Here is a 19,283-nt window from a genome sequence, read left to right as displayed (position 1 = left end):
CATATGAATCAGGAGCAGGAGTAGGCCATTCGTCCCCTTCAAGCCATTTAATAAGATCATGGCTAATCTAATTGTGGCCTGAACTCTACTTTCCTGCCTATCCTGATACCCCTTGACTCCCTTGTTAGTCAAGAATTTATCTACCTCTGCCTTAAAAATACTCAATGACCCTGCCTCCACTGCTCTCTGGGAAGAGAGTTCCAAAACCCTCTGAGAGAAAAAATTTTGCCTCATCTCCATCTTAAATGGGTAACCCCTTATTTTCAAACTGTGTCCCTTAGTTCTAGTCTCTCCCACAAGGGGAAACATCCTTTCAGCACCCACCCTGTCAAGTTCCCCCAGGCTTTTATATGTTTCAATATGATCACCTCTCATTCTTCTAAACTCCAATGGATACAGACCTAACATGTCCAACCTGTCTTTATAGGATAACCGCCCCCACCGCCCCCTCCCCCATCCCAGGTATCAGTCGATTGAGCCTTCTCTGAACTGCCTCTAACGCATATATATCCTTTCTTAAATAACGAGACCAAAACTGTGCACAGCACTCCAGATGTGATCTCACCAATACCCTATACATCTGTAGCAAAGCATCCCTACTTTTATATTCTATTCCCCTAGCAATAAACAACAACATTCCTTTTGCCTTCCTAATCACTTGTTGTATCTGCATACCAACCTTTTGTGATTCATGTACCAGGACACCCAGATCCCTCTGTATCTCAGAGTTCTGCAAGCTCTCTATAATATGCTGCTTTACTGTTTTTCTGCCAAAGTGGATAAGTTCACATTTTCCCACATTATACTCCATTTGCCAAATTTTTGCCCATTCACTTAACTATCTTTATCCCTTTGCAGATTCCTTATGTCCTCTTCACAACTTACTTTCCTACCTATCTTTTTGTCATCAGCAAATTTAGCAACCATACCTTCGGTCCCTTCATCTAAGTCATTGATGTAAATTGTAAATAGTTGAGGTCCCAGGACTGATCCCCGCAGCACACCACTCGTCATATCTTGCCAACCTGAAAAGGACCCATTTATGCCTACTTTCTGTTTACTGTTAGCTAACCAATTCTCTATCCCTGCTCATATGTTAACCCGAACACCACGAGCTCTTATTTTGCTTCGCAACCTTTGATGTGGCAACTTGTCAAATGCCTTCTGGAAATCTAAGTATAGCACATCCACAGGTTCTCCTTTATCCACATTGTTTATTACTTCCTCAAAGAACTCCAATAAATTAGTCAAACATGATTTCCCTTTCATAAAACCATGTTGACTCTGCCTGATTACAATGATATTTTCTACGTGCCGCACTATAACCTCCTTAATAATAGATTCCAGCATTTTCCCTATGACAGATTTTAAGCTAACTGGCCTGTAGTTTCCTGCTTTCTGTCTCCCTCCTTTCTTGAATAGAGGAATCACATTCATTATTTTCCAATCTGATGGGACCTTTCCAGAATCTGCTGACCTTGTTCTTCCAGGTGGTCGAGGTTGCAGGTTTGGAAGGTGCTGTCCAAGGTGCCTTGGCGAGTAGCTGCAGCACATTTTGTAGATGGTACATACCAATGCCACTGTGCGCCAGTGATGGAGGGGGAAGTGAATGTTTAAGGCTATGGATGGGGTGCCGATCAAGTGAACTGCTTTGCCTTGGATGATGTCGAGATTCTTGAGTGTTGCAATTGCACTCATCCAGGCAAGTAGAGGGTATTCCATCACAGTCCTGACTTGTCCCTTGTAAATAGTGGACAGGCATTGGGGAGACAGGAGCTGAGTTACTCACTGCAGAATTCGAAGCCTGCTCTTGTAGTCACACTATTTATATGGCTGGTCCAGTTAAGTTTCTGGTCAACAGTAACCCTCAGGATGTTGATGGTAGGGGATTCAGCAATGGTAATGCTGTTGAATATCAAGGGAAGATGGTTAGATTCTCTCTTGTTGGAAATGGTCATTGCCTGGCACTTATGTGGCACGAATGTTATTGTCGTCTCTTATCAGCTCAAGCCTAAATGCTGTCCAGGTCTTGCTGCATGTGGGCATGGACTGCTTCAATATCTGAGGAGTTGTGAATGGTGCTGAAAACTGTGCAATCATCTGTGAACATCCCTTAGTCTCCCTGACATTATCTTGGATTGAAGGTCACAGATGGAGCAGCTGAAAATGGTTGGGCTGAGGACATTACCCTGAGGAACTCTTGCAGTTATGTCCTGGGGCTGAGTTGGTTGGCCTGCAACAGCCACAACCATCTTCTTTTGTGCTAGGTATGACTCCAACCAGTGGAGAGTTTTCTCCTTGATTCCCATTGACTTAAATTTTGCTCAGGCTCCTTGATGTCACACTCGGTCAAATGCTGTCTTGATGTTAAGGGCAATCTCCTCTGGAATTCAGCTGTTTTGCCCATGTTTGGAACGAGGCCGAAATGAGGTCTGGAACAGATTGGCCCTGGTCGATCCTAAATTGAGCACAGGTGAACAGGTTATTGCTGAGTAACTTCTGCTTGATAGCACTCAAATGACAGCTTCCATCACTTTTTGGATGATTGAAAGTAGACTGATAGGGGAGTAATTGGATTTCTCCTGCTTTTTGTGGACAGGATATACCTGGGAAATTTTCCACATTGCCGGGTAGATGCCAGTGTTGTAGCTGTATTGGAACAGCTTGGCTGGGGGCACGGCAAGTTCTGGAGCACTAGTCTTCAGTACTACAGCCAAGATGTTGTCAGAGCCCATAGCCTTTTCTGCATCCAGTGCCTTCAGGCTGTTCTTGATGTCACGCGGAGTGAATCGAATTGTTTGAAGACCGGCATCTATGGTGGCTGGGACCTCAGAAGGAGGCAAGCATGGATCATCCACTTTGAACATCTGGCTGAAGATGTTTGCAAATGCTTCAGCCTTGTCTTTTGCACTGATGTGCTGGGGTTCTCCATCATTGATAATGGGGATATTTTTGGAACCTCCTCTGATTAGTTGTTAATTGTCCAACACCATTCATGACTGGATATGCTAGGACTGCAGAGCTCTGATCTGGGATGGGAATTCAAGTTTCACATTCTCACTGGGTTGAGGTTAGTGTGAATTTTACTTAACGGGCTTGGGGTTTTTTTTTTGTAAGTTTGCTTTGAAATTAGTCCATTGGTTGTGTGGGATTGCTTAGCTCTGTCTAAAGCATACTGCTTCCACTGTTCAGCATGCATGTAGTCCTGTAGCTTCACGAAGTTGGCACCTCATTTTTAGGTGTGTCTGGTGCTGCTCCTGGCATGCTCTCCTACACTCTTCATTGAACCAGGGTTGATCCCCCAGCTTGATAATAATGGTATAGTGAGGGATATACCGGACCATTATGTTACAGATGGAATAAAATTCTGCTGCCGATGACGGCCTACAGTGCCTCATGGATGACCAGTTTTGAGCTGCTAGATCTGCTCTGCGTTTATCCTATTTAGCATGGTGGTAGTGCCACACAACATGATGGGGAGGTCTCTTCAGTGTGAAGGCAGGACTTCGTCTCCACAAGGAGAGAGCTGTGGTCACTCTTACCTGCTTTGTATCTGCAATAGGTAGATTGGTGAGGATGAGGTCAAGTAAGTTTTTCCCTCTTCTTGGTTCCTTCACCACCTGCTGTAGTCCCAGTTTGGCAGATTTGTCCTTCAGGACTCGGCCAGCTTAGTCAATAGTGGTGTTTCGAGCCACTCTTGGTGATGGACATTGAAGACCCCACCCAGAGTACATTCTGTGCCCTTGCTACCCTCAGTGCTCCTTCCAAGTGGTGTTCAATGTGAAAGAGCACTGATTCATCAGTTAAGGGAGGGTGGTAGGTGGTAATCAGCAGGAGGTTTCCTTGCCCATGCTTGACCTGGTACCATGAGACTTCTTGGAGTCCAGAGTCAATGTTGTAGCCTCCCAGGGCCACTCTCTTCTGACTGTGCCACCGCCTCTGTTCCAGGGATGGTGAGGGAGGAGTCTGGCACGTGGTCTGTAAGGTATGATTCAGTGATTATGTCTGTGTCAGGCTGTTGCTTGACTAGTCTGTGGGACTGCTCTTGCAATTTTGGCACAAATTCCCAGATGTTAGTGAGGAGGAATTTGCAGGGTTGACTGGGCAGGTTGTGCCTTTGCTATTTCTGGTGCCTGGGTTGATGCCGGGTGGTCTGTCTGATTTTATTCTTTTTCAAGTTGTCTGTAGTGGTTAGATACAACTGAGTGGCTTGCTAGGCCATTTCAAAGGGCAGTTAAAAGTCAACCACATTGCTGTTCGTCTGGAATCAGAGGTAGGCCAGACCGGGTAAGGATGGTAGATTTCATCCTCGAAAGGACGTTAATGAACCAGATGGGTATTTACAACAACCCAGTAGTTTCATGACCATTGTTAATAAGACTAGCATATCATTCCAAATTTTATGAATTAATTGAAATTAAATTCCCCCAGCTGCTGTGGTGGGATTTGAACTCATGTCTCTGGAGCATTAGTCTGGGCCTCTGGATTACTTGTCCAGTAACATTACCACCATGCTACAACTCCCTCCAAAACTATAGGTCCCAGCTCTGCTCAGATAAAGGCTGTTCTGTCAGCACAGCATCTCCCTTCCCCCTGAACTGGTCCCAGTGCCCAAATGAATCTGAACCTTGCATCAGCCTCAAACCACATCTCACTTCCCTCATCCGGCTGCTCTTGTACTGGCAACAAGTGTATGACCACTAAGGTCATCACTTTTAATCCACCTCCTAACTCCTGGAAATCTTTCTGCAGGACCTGAATCCTGTCCCTCCAGATGCTATTGATTTTGACACAAACATAACAGCCATTTCAGGAGCAGCAGCATCTGCTCTGTTATGTCCTTTACCCTGTACCAGGGAGACATCTTACCATTCAGGTTTAATGTTTGTGGTTATAAAAGTGATTATCTACTTCCCTCATTATCAAACTTCCTGTTACCAATATGTTCCTGCATTTAACTCTCTCCCTTGGCCAGCCATCTTTCACATAGCATCATGACATTGCTCATAGCTGCCCTCACCTAAGTCTTCACTGATGGAGGAAAATGGTCACTTTTAAGAACTTGCCAGGACAGTTTCCCTCAGGAGACCATGCACTTCCTTCATCCTCTTCCTCTCACCTTGATAGATGGTCACCTGTTCCAGTCCTTATCCTTTATCACTCTGTGAAACTGAGGGGTTTGTGCCAGTGGAACATATGGAACACTGACCCCTCCACTTTCCTGACCATGCTGGAGTGTCTCCTGCTGTTCCTCAAGCTCAGTAACCTTGACCTTGAGTGAACACAACGGGAGACACTTTCCACAAGCACATCAAGAACTCCCTCATCCAGCAAGATTCACACAACATGGGTCACAACTGCCTTCCATACTCCGATTGCTGGAAATCTGAAATAAGACCAGAAAATGCTGGAATATTCAGCAGGTCAGGCAGCATCTGTGGAAAGGGAGAGAGTTCATATTTCAGGTCATCAGAACGAGCAAATTTAGAGATGTAACAGTTTTAAGCAAGTACAGAGACAAGGGAAAGGGGAAGAAGAGAAAAGAACAAAAGGGAGGATCTGTGACAGGGTAGTGGCAGGAGGGATTAAATGACAAATTGGTAAGGGGAGAAGAGAGAAATAAAAAATTCTTTAGCGGGGATGCAAATGGCAACAGCAGAACCATTACTAACAGCTGCTGTCCGAAAGAATGGGAGTAGAGATTATGATCTGAAATTGTTGAACTCAGTGTTGAAAGTTGAAGTTAAAACTATACATTGAAGTTTAGCCGAGTTTCTAAGAATTTGTTAATTCACTTACGCTGACACTTGAATTTGGGTCTGTTCCAAACCCCATCCTTTGGGCAAACAATCTGGTTGAAACCATGCCCTATGTGGCCACGTACGCAGGAGTACATTGCCTCTTCACCAGATTCATACACCCTTTTCTCATTTACAACATTTGCATTGCTCACTTCTGGCGGTCTGCCACATGCTACAGATAGACAGATAAAGTCATTAGAATTTTCAACGCATTACATTTTTATTCTTTTCAATGTATTTTCTCCCTTCTTTTCAAGTTCCCCTTCCTTACATGACAGACCATTCCAAACCAAGAGAAAATGAAAGAATGGAATTAGAAAAGGCCATTTTGCCCATCTAGCCCATTCATCCAACAGCTATGTTTAATAACATGGTCTCCACTCAACTGATTTAATCTGCAGAGGCAGATAATAACTACTAACAGATTTTTAATCTTGAAGAGAAGGTAAGAAAAAATGACATTTGAGTTTTAAACAGATCAGTCAGGACACACTCACCCAAACTTACTGCAACAGTCAGTCTCCCACATCCAACGGTCCCCACCCAATCACCCCAGTCCCCAAAGGCATCGTATCCAGCAGCACTACCCCTGCCCATTACACACCAAACCCCATCAACCCCAGCACCTCAACCCCCCAAAACATACCACCACACATCATCCCCCCCCATCACCCCCACCACATCAACCACCCCATCACCTCACCACCATACACCCCCCGTCACCACACACCAAATACGCCCACCAAATCAACCCCTCACCCCCAAAGCACACTAACACACATCAACCCCCCCATCACCCCCACCACCACACAAACCCGCCACCACACATCATTCCCCCCAACCACACACCATCTACCCCCAACCACTGCTCCCCCCCACCACACCAACATCCCACCACCTCCACCCCCTATCTACTGGCAGCAGGAAGAGAAGTCATTGCAAGTGATTCTCTGGCTACGGTTACATAGCTAAGAATGGAACCAGGTGAGAGCAGTCCCACACATACACATACCCCTCTCCAATATTGCATTACACTGAGACACCCTCTCCAATATTGTGAGCTCATTCACACCCCTCTCCGGTACACGCACAAACACGCCTGGTCCTGCAGATTCAAACTTATCTGTCTCAGTTTATTTCCTTACCCGCTATCTGCAAAAACTCAAGTCTGTTGTCACCTCAGTCAGCGTCCCCCTCAGTTTAGAAGCTCATCCAAAAGATGACACTTCCAGCAGTGCAATATTCACTCAGGAATACACTGCAATATCAGCCAAAATAATGTGCTGAGGTCCTGGAATGGGGATTGTCAGGCAAGCCCCCACCTGCCAAGGATGAGGAAATTTAATTTCGCCACATGAACATTGATTTTGGACTGTTGTTGGTGAAGAAAGAACTTGCTTTAAAAAACAACTGGAGACTTTGGCTGGAGAGAGACATTAGCATATCAACAGACAGTACTTCAAAGGACAAAAGGACGATTCCCTGCTCCAATTTAATCCACAATGGACTTTTGATTACCAGACATTGAAGGTGGGAAGGCTAGCATTCCAGGTTAACTGCTAAGATGGCCGAATACACAACAGACATGGTCAGACCAGTTTAGTCACATGACTGGCTGACTGTTGGAGTTGTTTGAATTTTGAACTTGCCACAGAATGTTTGAAACTCAGAAGGCTGTTAGTTCCTGGACTGAGAACCTCTCTCTCCTGTCTGCTCTTATCTCGTTCTCAACAGCTTTGGAAACCATTGAAGACATCTGAACACCAAGAGAGAAAAGTCTCCTACAGTGAACAAAGTTTAAGAAGAATACTGGGCCCCAACGAAAAGTAAGAGCCGTCTACAATCAAGGACTCTGTGGTGAACCGGAACCACAGAAACAGTAACAAGAAATCCCCTTTAGAGACTGCCTCAAACCTCTCCATTTTATTTATCTTCTGCTCTTTTCTGTCCCTATTTGCAGGTGTGTATCACGTGTGCATGCTTGCGTGGGCGCGTCATATATCCATAGGCGTTAACCATATTAGAGTTTAAATTTAAGGTTTCATAGATTTCACTTTTCTTCTTTAAACCTAAGAAGGCCTGTTTGTGCTCATTCCTTTGCCTTATAATTGGAAAGCTGTGAACAAGGATTCACCCTGTTACAATAAGACCAGGTGAAGACAGTAAAAGACCCGTAGACACCGTTCTCACCTGGTCGTAACAGGATGTGCTCACAACATTCTAACTCAGAACTGAGTGTACTACCATCTGAGGTATGCTGACACTTAGTAATTGAGCAAAATTCTTAATGTACGAGTCCTCCATTCATTCTGCATTATTTAACCCTGATTAATTGCACTCCAACAACTGGTTGGAAGCCAACATGCACTCACAACTCTGCCTTTTGGACACCATGAGCTTGGCAAGTTGATTCACCCAGAGATTTTTCTTTAAGACTCCCTGTCAGGATGTGCTTTGCCTCTGTTTGCGACCTTCCCTCAATGGGAAGTCACTGCATGAGGATTTGGAGGTGTCTGGCCATGTCCTAGAATGCAAAGACACAGTTAAACCAACTCCCGAACTCACAGTTATGCAACTAAAGTAGAGTAACCAGATAATTGGGCGGGAGATGTTACTAAAGCATGCTAAGCAGGTTCCAGTAAAAGGTCATTTGTGCTCTGAATGTGAAATCAGAATAAGGGGTCTGAATTTAGTACTGAGATAAGGGGAAGTTTTTTCATTCAGAGTGTTGTGAATCTTTGGAATTTTCGACCCGAGTGCTGTGGTTGCTCAATCATTGAGTATATTTAAGACTAAGATCAAAAGATCTTTGGACACTAAGGGAATTAAGGGATATGGGGATAATGCAGAAAAGTGGAGTTGACTTGTAAGTTCAGCAATGATTTTATTGAATAGTGGAGCTGGCTCAAGGAATTAAATGACCTACTCCTGCTCCAATTTCTTATGTTCTTCTGTTCAACAAGACAAATGGTTAACCTACGAGCTGCTCTATTCAGATTTGCCACTTGTTTATTCTGTTATGTTCTTTATAATTTTCTTCCATTTCTCTTACTTGTAGTTTCTCTTAGAGTCATAGAGTTATACAGCACAGAAACAGGCCCTTCGGCCCATCAAGCACCTATCTATTCTAATCCCATTTTCCAGCACAAGGCCCATAGCCTTGTATGCTACAGCATTTCAAGTGCTCATCTAAATACTTCTTAAATGTTGTGAGGGTTCCTACCTCTACCCCTCTTTAGGCTGTGCATTCCAGATTGCAACCACCCTCTGAGTGAAAAGGTTTTTCCTCAAATCCCCTCTAAACCTCCTGCCCCTTACCTTAAATCTATGCCGCCTGGTTATTGACCCCTCTACTAAGGGAAAAAGTTTCTTCCTTTCTAACCTATCAATGCCCCTCATAATTTTGTATACCTCAGTCATGTCCTCCCTCAGCCTTCTCTGCTCTAACGAAAACAACCCTAGCCTTATCAGTCTCTCTTCATAGCTGAAATGCTCCAGCCCAGGCAACATTCTGGTGAATCTCCTCTGCACCCTCTCCAGGGCAATCACATCCTTCCTATAGTGTGGTGACCAGAACTGTACACAGTACTCCAGCTGTGGCCTTACTAGCGTTTTATACAGCTCCATCATAACCTCCCTGCTCATATATTCTGTGCCTCAGCTAATAAAGGCAAGTATCCCATATGCCTTCCTAACCACCTTATCTATCTGTGCTGCTGCCTTCGGTGATCTATGGACAAGCACACCAAGGCCCCTCTGACCCTCTGTACCTCCTAGGGTCCTACCATCCATTGTATATTCCATTGCCTTGTTAGTCCTCCCAAAATGCATCACCTCACACTTCTTTTCCCTCTCCAACTCTCATTATTTATTTACTTCCCTCTTCCTTCAGTTTCTTTTCATTTTCTTTTTCTCTATTCCTGTTTCTCTATCTAGTTCTCGTTATGCCCTTACTTTCTTTTTTGGTCTAATTTTCCTCCATGAAGAAACAATCTTTTTCCATTGTTTAATTACTGAAGAAGTCAATAGCCCAGTGTACTGGGACAACAAAGTTGTTTCCTGTTCCAGAGATCTCTGTTCTATTGGGACCTGTGTTGAACTTAATCTGTATTTTCACTGTGGAAATAAATTTGCAAACAACAGAAACTGTGCTTCAATATGACCTGTTAATTTTTTAACATTTACCAATAAATGTCATGAGGACACAGTGACCTTTCAAGGAGTTCTACTTGAGCATTTTGACTCATGTTTGGATCAATAAAGCAAAACATGAGGACAGTTAGACAGGACAGTGTATTGGTTTGGCCGTCCATTTCAATGGCAATCACAGTTCCAGGGCAATTTGCTACAAGTGGCAAAGCTGCCATTTAAACAATTCCTAACAGAAGTTGCACAGGTCTGCCTGGCTGGGAAAAAGGAATGCAGTGCATGCATGATGAAATGAATATTTCTTGTCCGAATTTACCGTGGAGAAAGTCATGGAAGCTAGTGAGTTCAAGGGAGGGAACACCGATATCCTGGAGCATATCAACATTACAAAGGAGGAGGTGTTGGAGGTTTTGAAGCGCATTAAGGTGGATAAATCCCCAGGGCCTGACTAAGTGTATCCTAGGATGCTATGGGAGGCAAGGGAGGAGATTGCTGGGGCCCTGGCAGAGATTTTTATATCATCGTTAGCCCTGGGTGAGGTACCGGAAGATTGGAGGATAGCTAATGTTGTGCCTTTATTTAAGAAGGGCAGCAGGGATAAACCAGGGAACTACAGGCTGGTGAGCCTTACATCAGTGGTGGGAAAGTTATTGGAAGGGATTCTGAGAGACAGGATTTATATGCATCTGGAAAGGCAAGGTCTGATTAGGGATAGTCAGCATGGCTTTGTGCATGGGAAGTCATGTCTCACGAATTTGATTGAGTTTTATGAGGAGGTGACCAAGAGGATTGACGAGGGCAGGGCGATGGACGTTGTCTGTATGGACTTTAGCAAGGCCTTTGACAAGGTCCCACATGGTAGGCTGGTCCAGAAGGTTTGAACACATGGGATCCAGGGTGAGCTAGCAAATTCGATACAAAATTGGCTTGGTGATAGGAGGCAGAGGGTGGTAGTGGAGGGTTGTTTTTCAGATTGGAGGCCGGTGACCAGTGGTGTGCCACAGGGATCAGTGCTGGGCCCTCTGTTGTTTGTCATATATATTAATGACTTGGATGTGAATGTAAGGGGCATGATTAGTAAGTTTGCAGATGACACCAAAATTGGTGGTATTCTTTCTTTCTTTTGGGCCTCCTTATCTCGAGAGACAATGGATACGCGCCTGGAGGTGGTCAGTGGTTTGTGAAGCAGCACCTGGAGTGGCTATAAAGGCCAATTCTAGAGGGACAGGCTCTTCCACAGGTGCTGCAGAGAAATTTGTTTGTCGGGGCTGTTGCACAGTTGGCTCTCCCCTTGCGCCTCTGTCTTTTTTCCTGCCAACTACTAAGTCTCTTCGACTCGCCGCATTTTAGCCCTGTCTTTATGGCTGCCTGCCAGCTCTGGCGAACGCTGGCAACTGACTCCCACGACTTGTGATCAATGTCACAGGATTTCATGTCGCGTTTGCAGACGTCTTTAAAGCGGAGACGTGGACGGCCGGTGGGTCTGATACCAGTGGCGAGCTCGCTGTACAATGTGTCTTTGGGGATCCTGCCATCTTCCATGCGGCTCACATGGCCAAGCCATCTCAAGCGCCGCTGACTCAGTAGTGTGTACAAGCTGGGGATGTTGGCCGCCTCGAGCACCAAAATTGGTGGTATAGTGGACAGTGAAGAAGGTTGTCTAAGGTTACAATGGGACATGGATCAACTGGGAAAGCGGGCAAGGGAGTGGCAAATGGAATTTAACGCAGACAAGTGTGAAGTGATGCATTTTGGGAAGTTAAACCAGGGCAGGACATATACAGTGAATGGCAGGGCCCTGGGGAGTGTTGTTGAGTGGAGAGACCTTGGGGTGTAAGTACATAGTTCCCTGAAAGTGGCAACACAGGTAGACAGGGTGGTGAAGAAGGCGCATGGCATGCTTGGCTTCCTCGGCCGAGGCATTGAGTACAAGAGTTGGGACGTCATGTTACAGTTGTACATAACGTTGGTTAGGCTGCATTTGGAGTACTGTGTGCAGTTCTGATTGCTGCACTACAGGAAAGATGTGATTAAACTAGAGAGGGTGCAGAAAAGATTCACAAGGATGTTGCCTGGTTTGGAGAGCTTGACTTATAAAGAGAGATTGGATAGGCTGGGTCTGTTTTCCTTGGAGCAAAGGAGGCTGAGAGGGGACATGATAGAGGTATATAAAATTATGAGAGGCATAGATGGGGTAGAAAGCCAGAGTCTGTTTCCCATGGTAGGGGTGACTAAAACTAGAGCGCATAGATTTAAGGTGAGAGGGAGGGGGATCAAAGGGGTAAATTTTTCACACAAAGAATAGTGGATATCTGGAATGAGCTGCCTGAGGAGGTGGTGGAGGCAGGAACAGTAGCGACATTTAAGAGGCATCTGGACAGGTACTTGAATGAGCAAGGCATAGAGGGATGTGGAATTAATGCAGGCAGGTGGGATTAGTATAGGTAGGCATTATGGTCGGCATGGACGCGGTGGGCCGAAGGGCCTGTTTCTATGCTGTATGACTCTATGACTCTATGATGATCAATCTGCATCATCACCTCTCCCAGGTATATAAGTACAGCCACAACAAAGGAAATAGTTAAATAGTTTTACGGTTACTTTCTCCATCTAGTGAGTTCTCAACGTCAGCTTAGTCCATCAGGAAGAGGACACAAGTTGGACTCCAGAACATCTTGGACTATCACGCCATGTCTCCAAATGTCAGTTAACAGAGAGCCACTGCCAGACACATGTCTTCTTGCCAGTCTATTCTTACCTGGTTAGGAAATTGTTTGAGCAGCAGGATATGGAGAGTAGGGATAATGGTCAGGTACTCTAATGGGCAGAATGTGACTAGTTATGTCATACAGGGATCTGCATTACGGTCTTAACTATTCACTGAATTTATTAACAACTTAAATGATGGGACAAAGAGCCACATATCCAAATGTGCCTTTGACACAAAGAGAGGTGGCAGTGTAGTTGGGAACATAAAATTACAAAGTGATATTAATAGATTAAGTGAATGAACAAAACTGTGCCAAATAGATTTCAATGTAGGCAAGTGTGAGGACATACATTTTGGACCATAAAAGGATAGCTAAGAGTACATCCTAAATGGTGAAAATGAGAAATAGTGGAGGATTAGTGGAGCAAATAGATCCTCTCTATGGATTGACACCTTGACATGGTGGAGAGGCTTGTGCATCCCGATGATGCTTTGAGCAATTCTGTTGGGAGCTCCTTGCTCCTGATAGGGCTTCCCATGGCAGCAAGGTCGGGGGGAGATGCTGGGCAAAGTTCTCAATGGCTGAAGAAGCGAAGGAAGACTATGTGTCTCACCGGCTCTGAAGGAGAAAGAAGGCTGCAGCGGCAAGCAGGTCCCGATCATCGGTGGTTTGACACATCACTGAAATCTGACTACCAACCCATCAAGATCTTGTGGACAATGATGGTGCCCCAAGGTTCCCACATTAAATGAAGTCATGCGCAGGCTTCTACTAGGGTCCATGTGCCAAGTGCTGTGGCGATGGAGGATAGGCAGCAGGGACAGGGCTTTAAACCTGGGAGTCCAGCGTCAAGAATCTACACACAGGCAACAGATACATGAAGGTTGTTGGACCCTTGTTGGAAGATGGGTTGTCCTTGGGCAGCACCATCTGTGACTGAGCAGTGCTTTTCAGGATACCCTCTGCTCACCCCAATGAGGAGGGGACTAGATAAGGTGCCCTACAAATAGGCTGTCCCACTTTCTCCTGGCCGGAGAACTGGACCCAATGGGATCACCAATTTTGCAGTCAAAGAAAGTAAACTCTAAATTTTGAAACTTGGAATGTCAGAACACTCATGGATAATCTCAAGAGCGACCATAGGGAAAGAAGAACTGCAATTGTATCACATGAGCTATCAAGACTCCAAAATGACATTGCTGTCTTTAGTGAGACCTGCCTTCCCAGTTTTACTCCAACCTCGATGAAGTCCTCACTGCCATCCCAAAAGAAAAAAAAAAATCATCCTTCTGAGGGAATTTAATGCCAGGGTTGGCAGTGACTCCAAAGTCTGAAGCAGAACCATTGGAAAAATTGGGGTGACAAAAGCCCATGCAAATGGCGTCCTCCTGCTGACAAAGTGCGCTCAACGTGGCTTGATTATAACAAACATTCTCTTGTACCAGAAAGACAAATATAAAACCACATGGAGGCATCCTGGATCAAAGCACAGGCACCTCCTGGACTATGTCATTGTTCGAGTCAAAGATCTAAATGATATCTATATCACTTGATCCATGCAGAGAACTGATGCCCTGCTGGACAGATCACTGACTTGTTCGATCAGTGATGAATATTCACCTAGCACCAAACAGCGCAATGCCCAAAAGTCCAAGAGGAAGTAGATCAATGCCTCAGCCATAAAAAAGCCCGACCAAAGAGAAGAATTCCAGGTACAGCTCACGACCAATCTGGAAACTCTTCACACATCCAATTCAATTCCAGTGGAATCAAATAAAGTCAGCTATACTAGAACAACTATACTAGACTCTTGTGCCCAGACCATTATGTTTGGACATTGCCATCACCAAGACTGTTTCGATGAAAACGATGATCAAATATGTGACCGGGAACAAAAGCTTGCTTGGCAGAATAACTCAAGGTTGCTACTCAAGAAGGCAGCATACTAACAGCTCAAGGCCGACCTCCAAAGACAAATCTGGAAAATAAAGGACGTGTGGTGGGAATAGAAAGCCCGAGAGCTCCAACAGTATGCTGATCGTCATGACATGCAAAGCTGTTTATAAGCCACCAGGCCCATCTATACAAAGAGGTCAAGTGGACAAAACCCCCTTCTTTCACAGGATAGTGTTTCTCTTTTTAAAGATGACTGCCATCTGTAAATGCTGAAAAGAACATATTGAACAGCTCCTCAACCATGAATCCACAGTGGCAACTGATACCCTCCAGGCTATCCCCAAGTAGCCAGTGATAGAATTCATAGATGAACCATGTTATGATTCTGTCATTTTTTTTTTTGGGAAGAATGCGGTGTGCCTTTCAAGCTGGAAAGGGAGCAGTACTGCTTTAAGAACATAAGAACTAGGAGCAGGAGTAGGCAATTCAGCCCCCTGAGCCTGCTCCACCATTCAATACGATCATGGCTGAACTCATCTCGGCCTCAACTCCACTTTCCTGCCCATTCTCCATAACTCTTCAACCCATTACTAATTCAAACTGTCTAGCTCCTTAAATTTACTCAATGTCCCGGCATCCACTGCACTCTGGGGTAGTGAATTCGACAGACTCACGTCCCTTTAAGGCAGAAAGCTCAAATGACTGTGTCAAAGAATGCATTCTCGTTGCCTTGGATACAGCCATTTGGAATGAGCATCGAGAGATACATTTGTTACAATTTAAATTTTTAACTGGCTTATAGTGCAAACAGCCTGTTCTAAGAGAGGGCACAGACAGACAGCTGTGTGTTAGCACCTGAAAGAAGAGCTCTCAGCCAATTTAAACTGAAGGAAGAGAATTCAGTCTTTATTTAATATTCTCTCTCAAATTCTAAAAAAGTAAAGCCAAAACAGAGATCTCTGATAATTTAAACTGAAGGAAGAGAAGTTAGACTGTGACAATCTTTTATCCCTCAAATATTCTAAAATCAAATTGATTCATTTAAAAAGTGTTTGCAAGTCGTTAATTGTTGAAATTCATCGCTGGAGATGGAAAGCATCACTTACTGCTGGAATTGGACTACGGCCTGTTCTACTGTTGAAGAACTTTTTATCCCCATCAGACGGCTGTGAGCACTTCAAACAACCTTGGACTTTTTCACCTCCTGCAGGAGCCTAAATTTGCAAGGACTCTAATTTTTTCTAATTTAAATGTTGTTTATATCTTCATAGTGTTTAAGAATTTAGTTTTTCTAATTAAACAGTTAATTTGTTGATTTAAAGATACCTGGTTTGGTTAGCCGCATTCAGGGGTTAATAGATGGTACAATTTGGCTGGGTTTTTCTTTAATTTGGAAAGTTTAAAATGATATGTTCGGCGATCTGTGGAGGGATGAGATTGAATTAACACTGCATTTCTCCCACCAAAATCAGAATCGTATATTTTGATTGGGGGCTTTGACTGGAGCGGTCAGTCGTAACAACCACCATTGGTGGGAGAGCTGCAACAAGCAAACAAACTGGTGAAAAATAACAAAGCCTGCGTCCCCGATGGTATTCCAGCTGAGGTCTTCAAAACCAGCGGATGTTTGCTCATATTTTGACTCCATGCAGTCATCGTACAGATTTGGGAGGAAAACAAAGGTTAAATTATGAGAAGAGATTACACAAACCAGGGATGTATTCCATGGAATTGCGAAGATTGAGGAATGTGTTATGGAATTTCCATTTTTTGTGTTAAAACTTGGGAATCTATATTTTTTAAAACTAAAAAAAGATTTCATGGACATTGAAACATCTGGAGGTGGCTGAACTTTGTGGATGTTTTTTAAATAAAACAAGGTCAACAAGAGGTTCCTGGTTTTGACCAGTAAACAAATACTGGAAACCAGATGATTTCAAGTAAACACCACAGGGGGTTTGACTTAAGAGCTATTCTTTGTTGTGACAAGAGAGAATTTATGACTAGCATGAGACTTGCATGGAAAAAGTTTAGTTTAATTTTGAACTGTTAAAAGCCAGTGGGTTTGGACTAAAGCAAGCAATTAGAATTTGATATGGACCTGTCAGGAGTTCAGAAGAAAGCTGTTACATCTCTTTAAAGAATCCTTGCTCTGAAAAAGCAAAAGCCTGCATGGTGGCACTGTTGCCTCCTGCCTTTCTGAAGAAACCCTGAATATTTGCAGAAACTTTGCATCTTCAAATGAACTTTGTATCGAATGTGTGTGTTGCTGCACACCTGTCAGAAGCCTTCTACAGTTGAATTTCTTTGATTGCCTACCCAAAACAGACTGTTCCTTGACCTCGCCTGCAAAGTCTCCAAGTGGCCGCCAACTATTCGACTTTGGTACACCTCGCCAAACCAAATGACTTCCTTCCATACCTTTTCAGACTAAGTTTTTTTTTATTCCTTCTATTTCTTTATAACAGCTGTAAACAAAAATCCATTTTTTCCCCGGTTAACCAGTTTTTGGATGTTTGTGCGTGTGTGTGAAGGCTAGGATAAAATACAGGGCTTTAATATTTCAATTCGTGTATATATTTACTTCATTATTGGTTAACACTTTATAACGCTTTATAATAAACAGATAATTTTGTTGTTTATTAAAGAAACCTGGTTGGTGTGCTTTATTCTGAGGACAAATAGAGTAATTGGATGTTTCAGTAAGTGGGAAAATTTATTGATATGTTGTGACCTGTGGAGAAGTGGGACTGAATTAACAGTGCACTCCTCCCACCTCGGTCATAACAAATGATTTGATTGAAGTTTTCAAGATATTAAAGAACTGATAGGGTAGATAGAGAAACTATTTCTGCTGGATGGGAAATCTAGGACTAGGGGACACAGCCTAAAAATTACAGCCAGACCATTCAGGAGGTAAGTTAGGCAAAGATTCTGCACACAAAGGGTGGTAGAAGTTTAGAATTCTTGTGCAAATGGCAGTTGATGCTAGATCCATTGTTAATTTTAAATCTGAGATTAATAGATTTTTCTTAACAAAAGGTATCAAGGCATATGGGGAAAAGGCAGGTATCTGGAGTTAGGTCACAGATCAGCCATGACCTCATTGAATGGCAGAACAGGCTCCAGGGGCTAAATGGCCTCCTCCTGTTCCAAGGGATTGTTATGTGGTGTTAAAGGTATAAAAGAAAAAGTAATCTGTATTCTTTATTGCTCAATAAAAATGTCTCAAAATAATAATTAAAATTTATGGAAAACAGCTTGCCCACATGCTCGTGGCTTAGCTGGTCCAGGTGGTCAGCCTATGAGCCATGCAAACCAAGAAGATCCCAGCTTCAATCCTGACTATGTGCCTGGATTAGCTATTCTTAGATAGAGTGACAGTAGGGGGAATTACAGTTAGCCTCCCTGGATTGCAGGAATCCCAGATTTGATCACTAACTAGTCAGTACTGTGGAAATGTGCATGTGCTGGAATGTGCCTATGGAAAGAGATGCAGTGGTTTACGTCAAGGTTCATCCTGAGCAGCTCTGTAACTCAGGACTGTGTGCTCGATAGGCTATTCCCAGCGACGCACACAGAGACAAACATCAACTGCGGCTGGGGAACCATCAACTCGGTGAAAGATGCTCTTTGGTCTGTCTGAAACCTATTGGTCTTCCAGTGTAAAGAGTTGTCTGCGACCAAGTGTTGCACACTGGCACATTCCAAGGTCCAGGACTACATGCTGAGGGACACACTAATGCTTGGGGCAGCCACCGCAAAGGTTCAATGAGGAAAGGCCACAGTATAAGGCCTGCCGGCCATAGCACACCGAGGGTCTGGAAACTGTAAAACCCCTTGGGCTGTATGTTTCACATGAAATGTATGTTGTAAATATTATGTGTAATTGCAATTGTATTGAGGCACCTCAGACTGCCACATGCTGCATGGAACGAACTTGAATCATATTGCACTTTCTGTAATGAACAATTTGAAATGTTATGGAATGTTCTTTTCCAAATGTTATGAATAAAGTATGTTTTTGGGGAAAATAAAGGTGTAAAGATTGGATGAGGACAGGATTCAGCCCAGCTATGATGCAGACAGTATTCCTAACTGATACTCACTATCTAAGCTCCAACATCTCTGATGGTCAATGTGGTGAGGTACCTGGTCCCAGCAGGGCAAAACCCAGCAGGGACCCTACATCTGCTGGAGACAATTGGGAAGAGAAAGAGAAATTGGTTGAAAAGGGAGTAGAGAAAGTTCACTAAAACTTTGAATATTAGACTTACCTGCTGAAACGTATTCACAAAAATGCAGTTGATAAACTAAAGCAAAGAGGAAATATTTGGTCAGCATTTTCCAGGTTTCTTGAAAGCTGAAATGCGGAGGACACAATATGAGGTGTTGCCACAGCCAGGTGGATCCCTATGGTATGGAAGCTTGACGTGACCCAAGAGGGTGTATATATCACAAACACACTAAACCAACCAGAGACATAGGTTACTGACCGTGGGAATGTGAAAACGCAAATCATCCTCTCCTCTAGATGACATTGTGAAATGTTCCTGGTCAAGGTATTTCTCAATCAGCAAATCTCCGGAGTAAACAAGCTTTAGGTTTGGATGTTTCGAGTGGACTGATGATGCAGACAGATTGTCCTAACTCTCTCAGAACATTGACATGCCCAGTTAAAGATAGAAAACTGTTGGAAATCTGAAATAAAAATAAAATGCTGGGA

At 43.9% G+C, this 19,283-nt stretch overlaps 1 protein-coding gene across 2 annotated transcripts in view; it reads right to left on the bottom strand.

The window, feature by feature from the left end:
* Positions 1 to 18,991, bottom strand: part of LOC137384442 (beta-2-glycoprotein 1-like) — a 44,532-nt gene extending 25,541 nt beyond the window's left edge. The window contains exons 1-2 of one of the 2 annotated variants that reach the window (XM_068058501.1): positions 18,835 to 18,991; positions 5,800 to 5,973 (exon numbers count right to left, since the gene is read on the bottom strand). In XM_068058501.1, coding sequence (XP_067914602.1) covers positions 5,800 to 5,973; positions 18,835 to 18,901 — 241 coding nt within the window. In that variant the 5' untranslated portion in view covers positions 18,902 to 18,991. The remainder of the gene's footprint in view (positions 1 to 5,799; positions 5,974 to 18,834) is intronic. The other variant, XM_068058502.1, reaches the window with a different exon arrangement.
* Between the last annotated feature and the right edge of the window lie 292 nt (positions 18,992 to 19,283).

This window comes from Heterodontus francisci, chromosome 26 (assembly GCF_036365525.1).
Source record: "Heterodontus francisci isolate sHetFra1 chromosome 26, sHetFra1.hap1, whole genome shotgun sequence".
NCBI classification, from domain to species: Eukaryota; Metazoa; Chordata; class Chondrichthyes; order Heterodontiformes; family Heterodontidae; genus Heterodontus; species Heterodontus francisci.
Note: the sequence above shows the minus strand (reverse complement) of the source record. Positions and strands in the feature narration are given on the sequence as shown.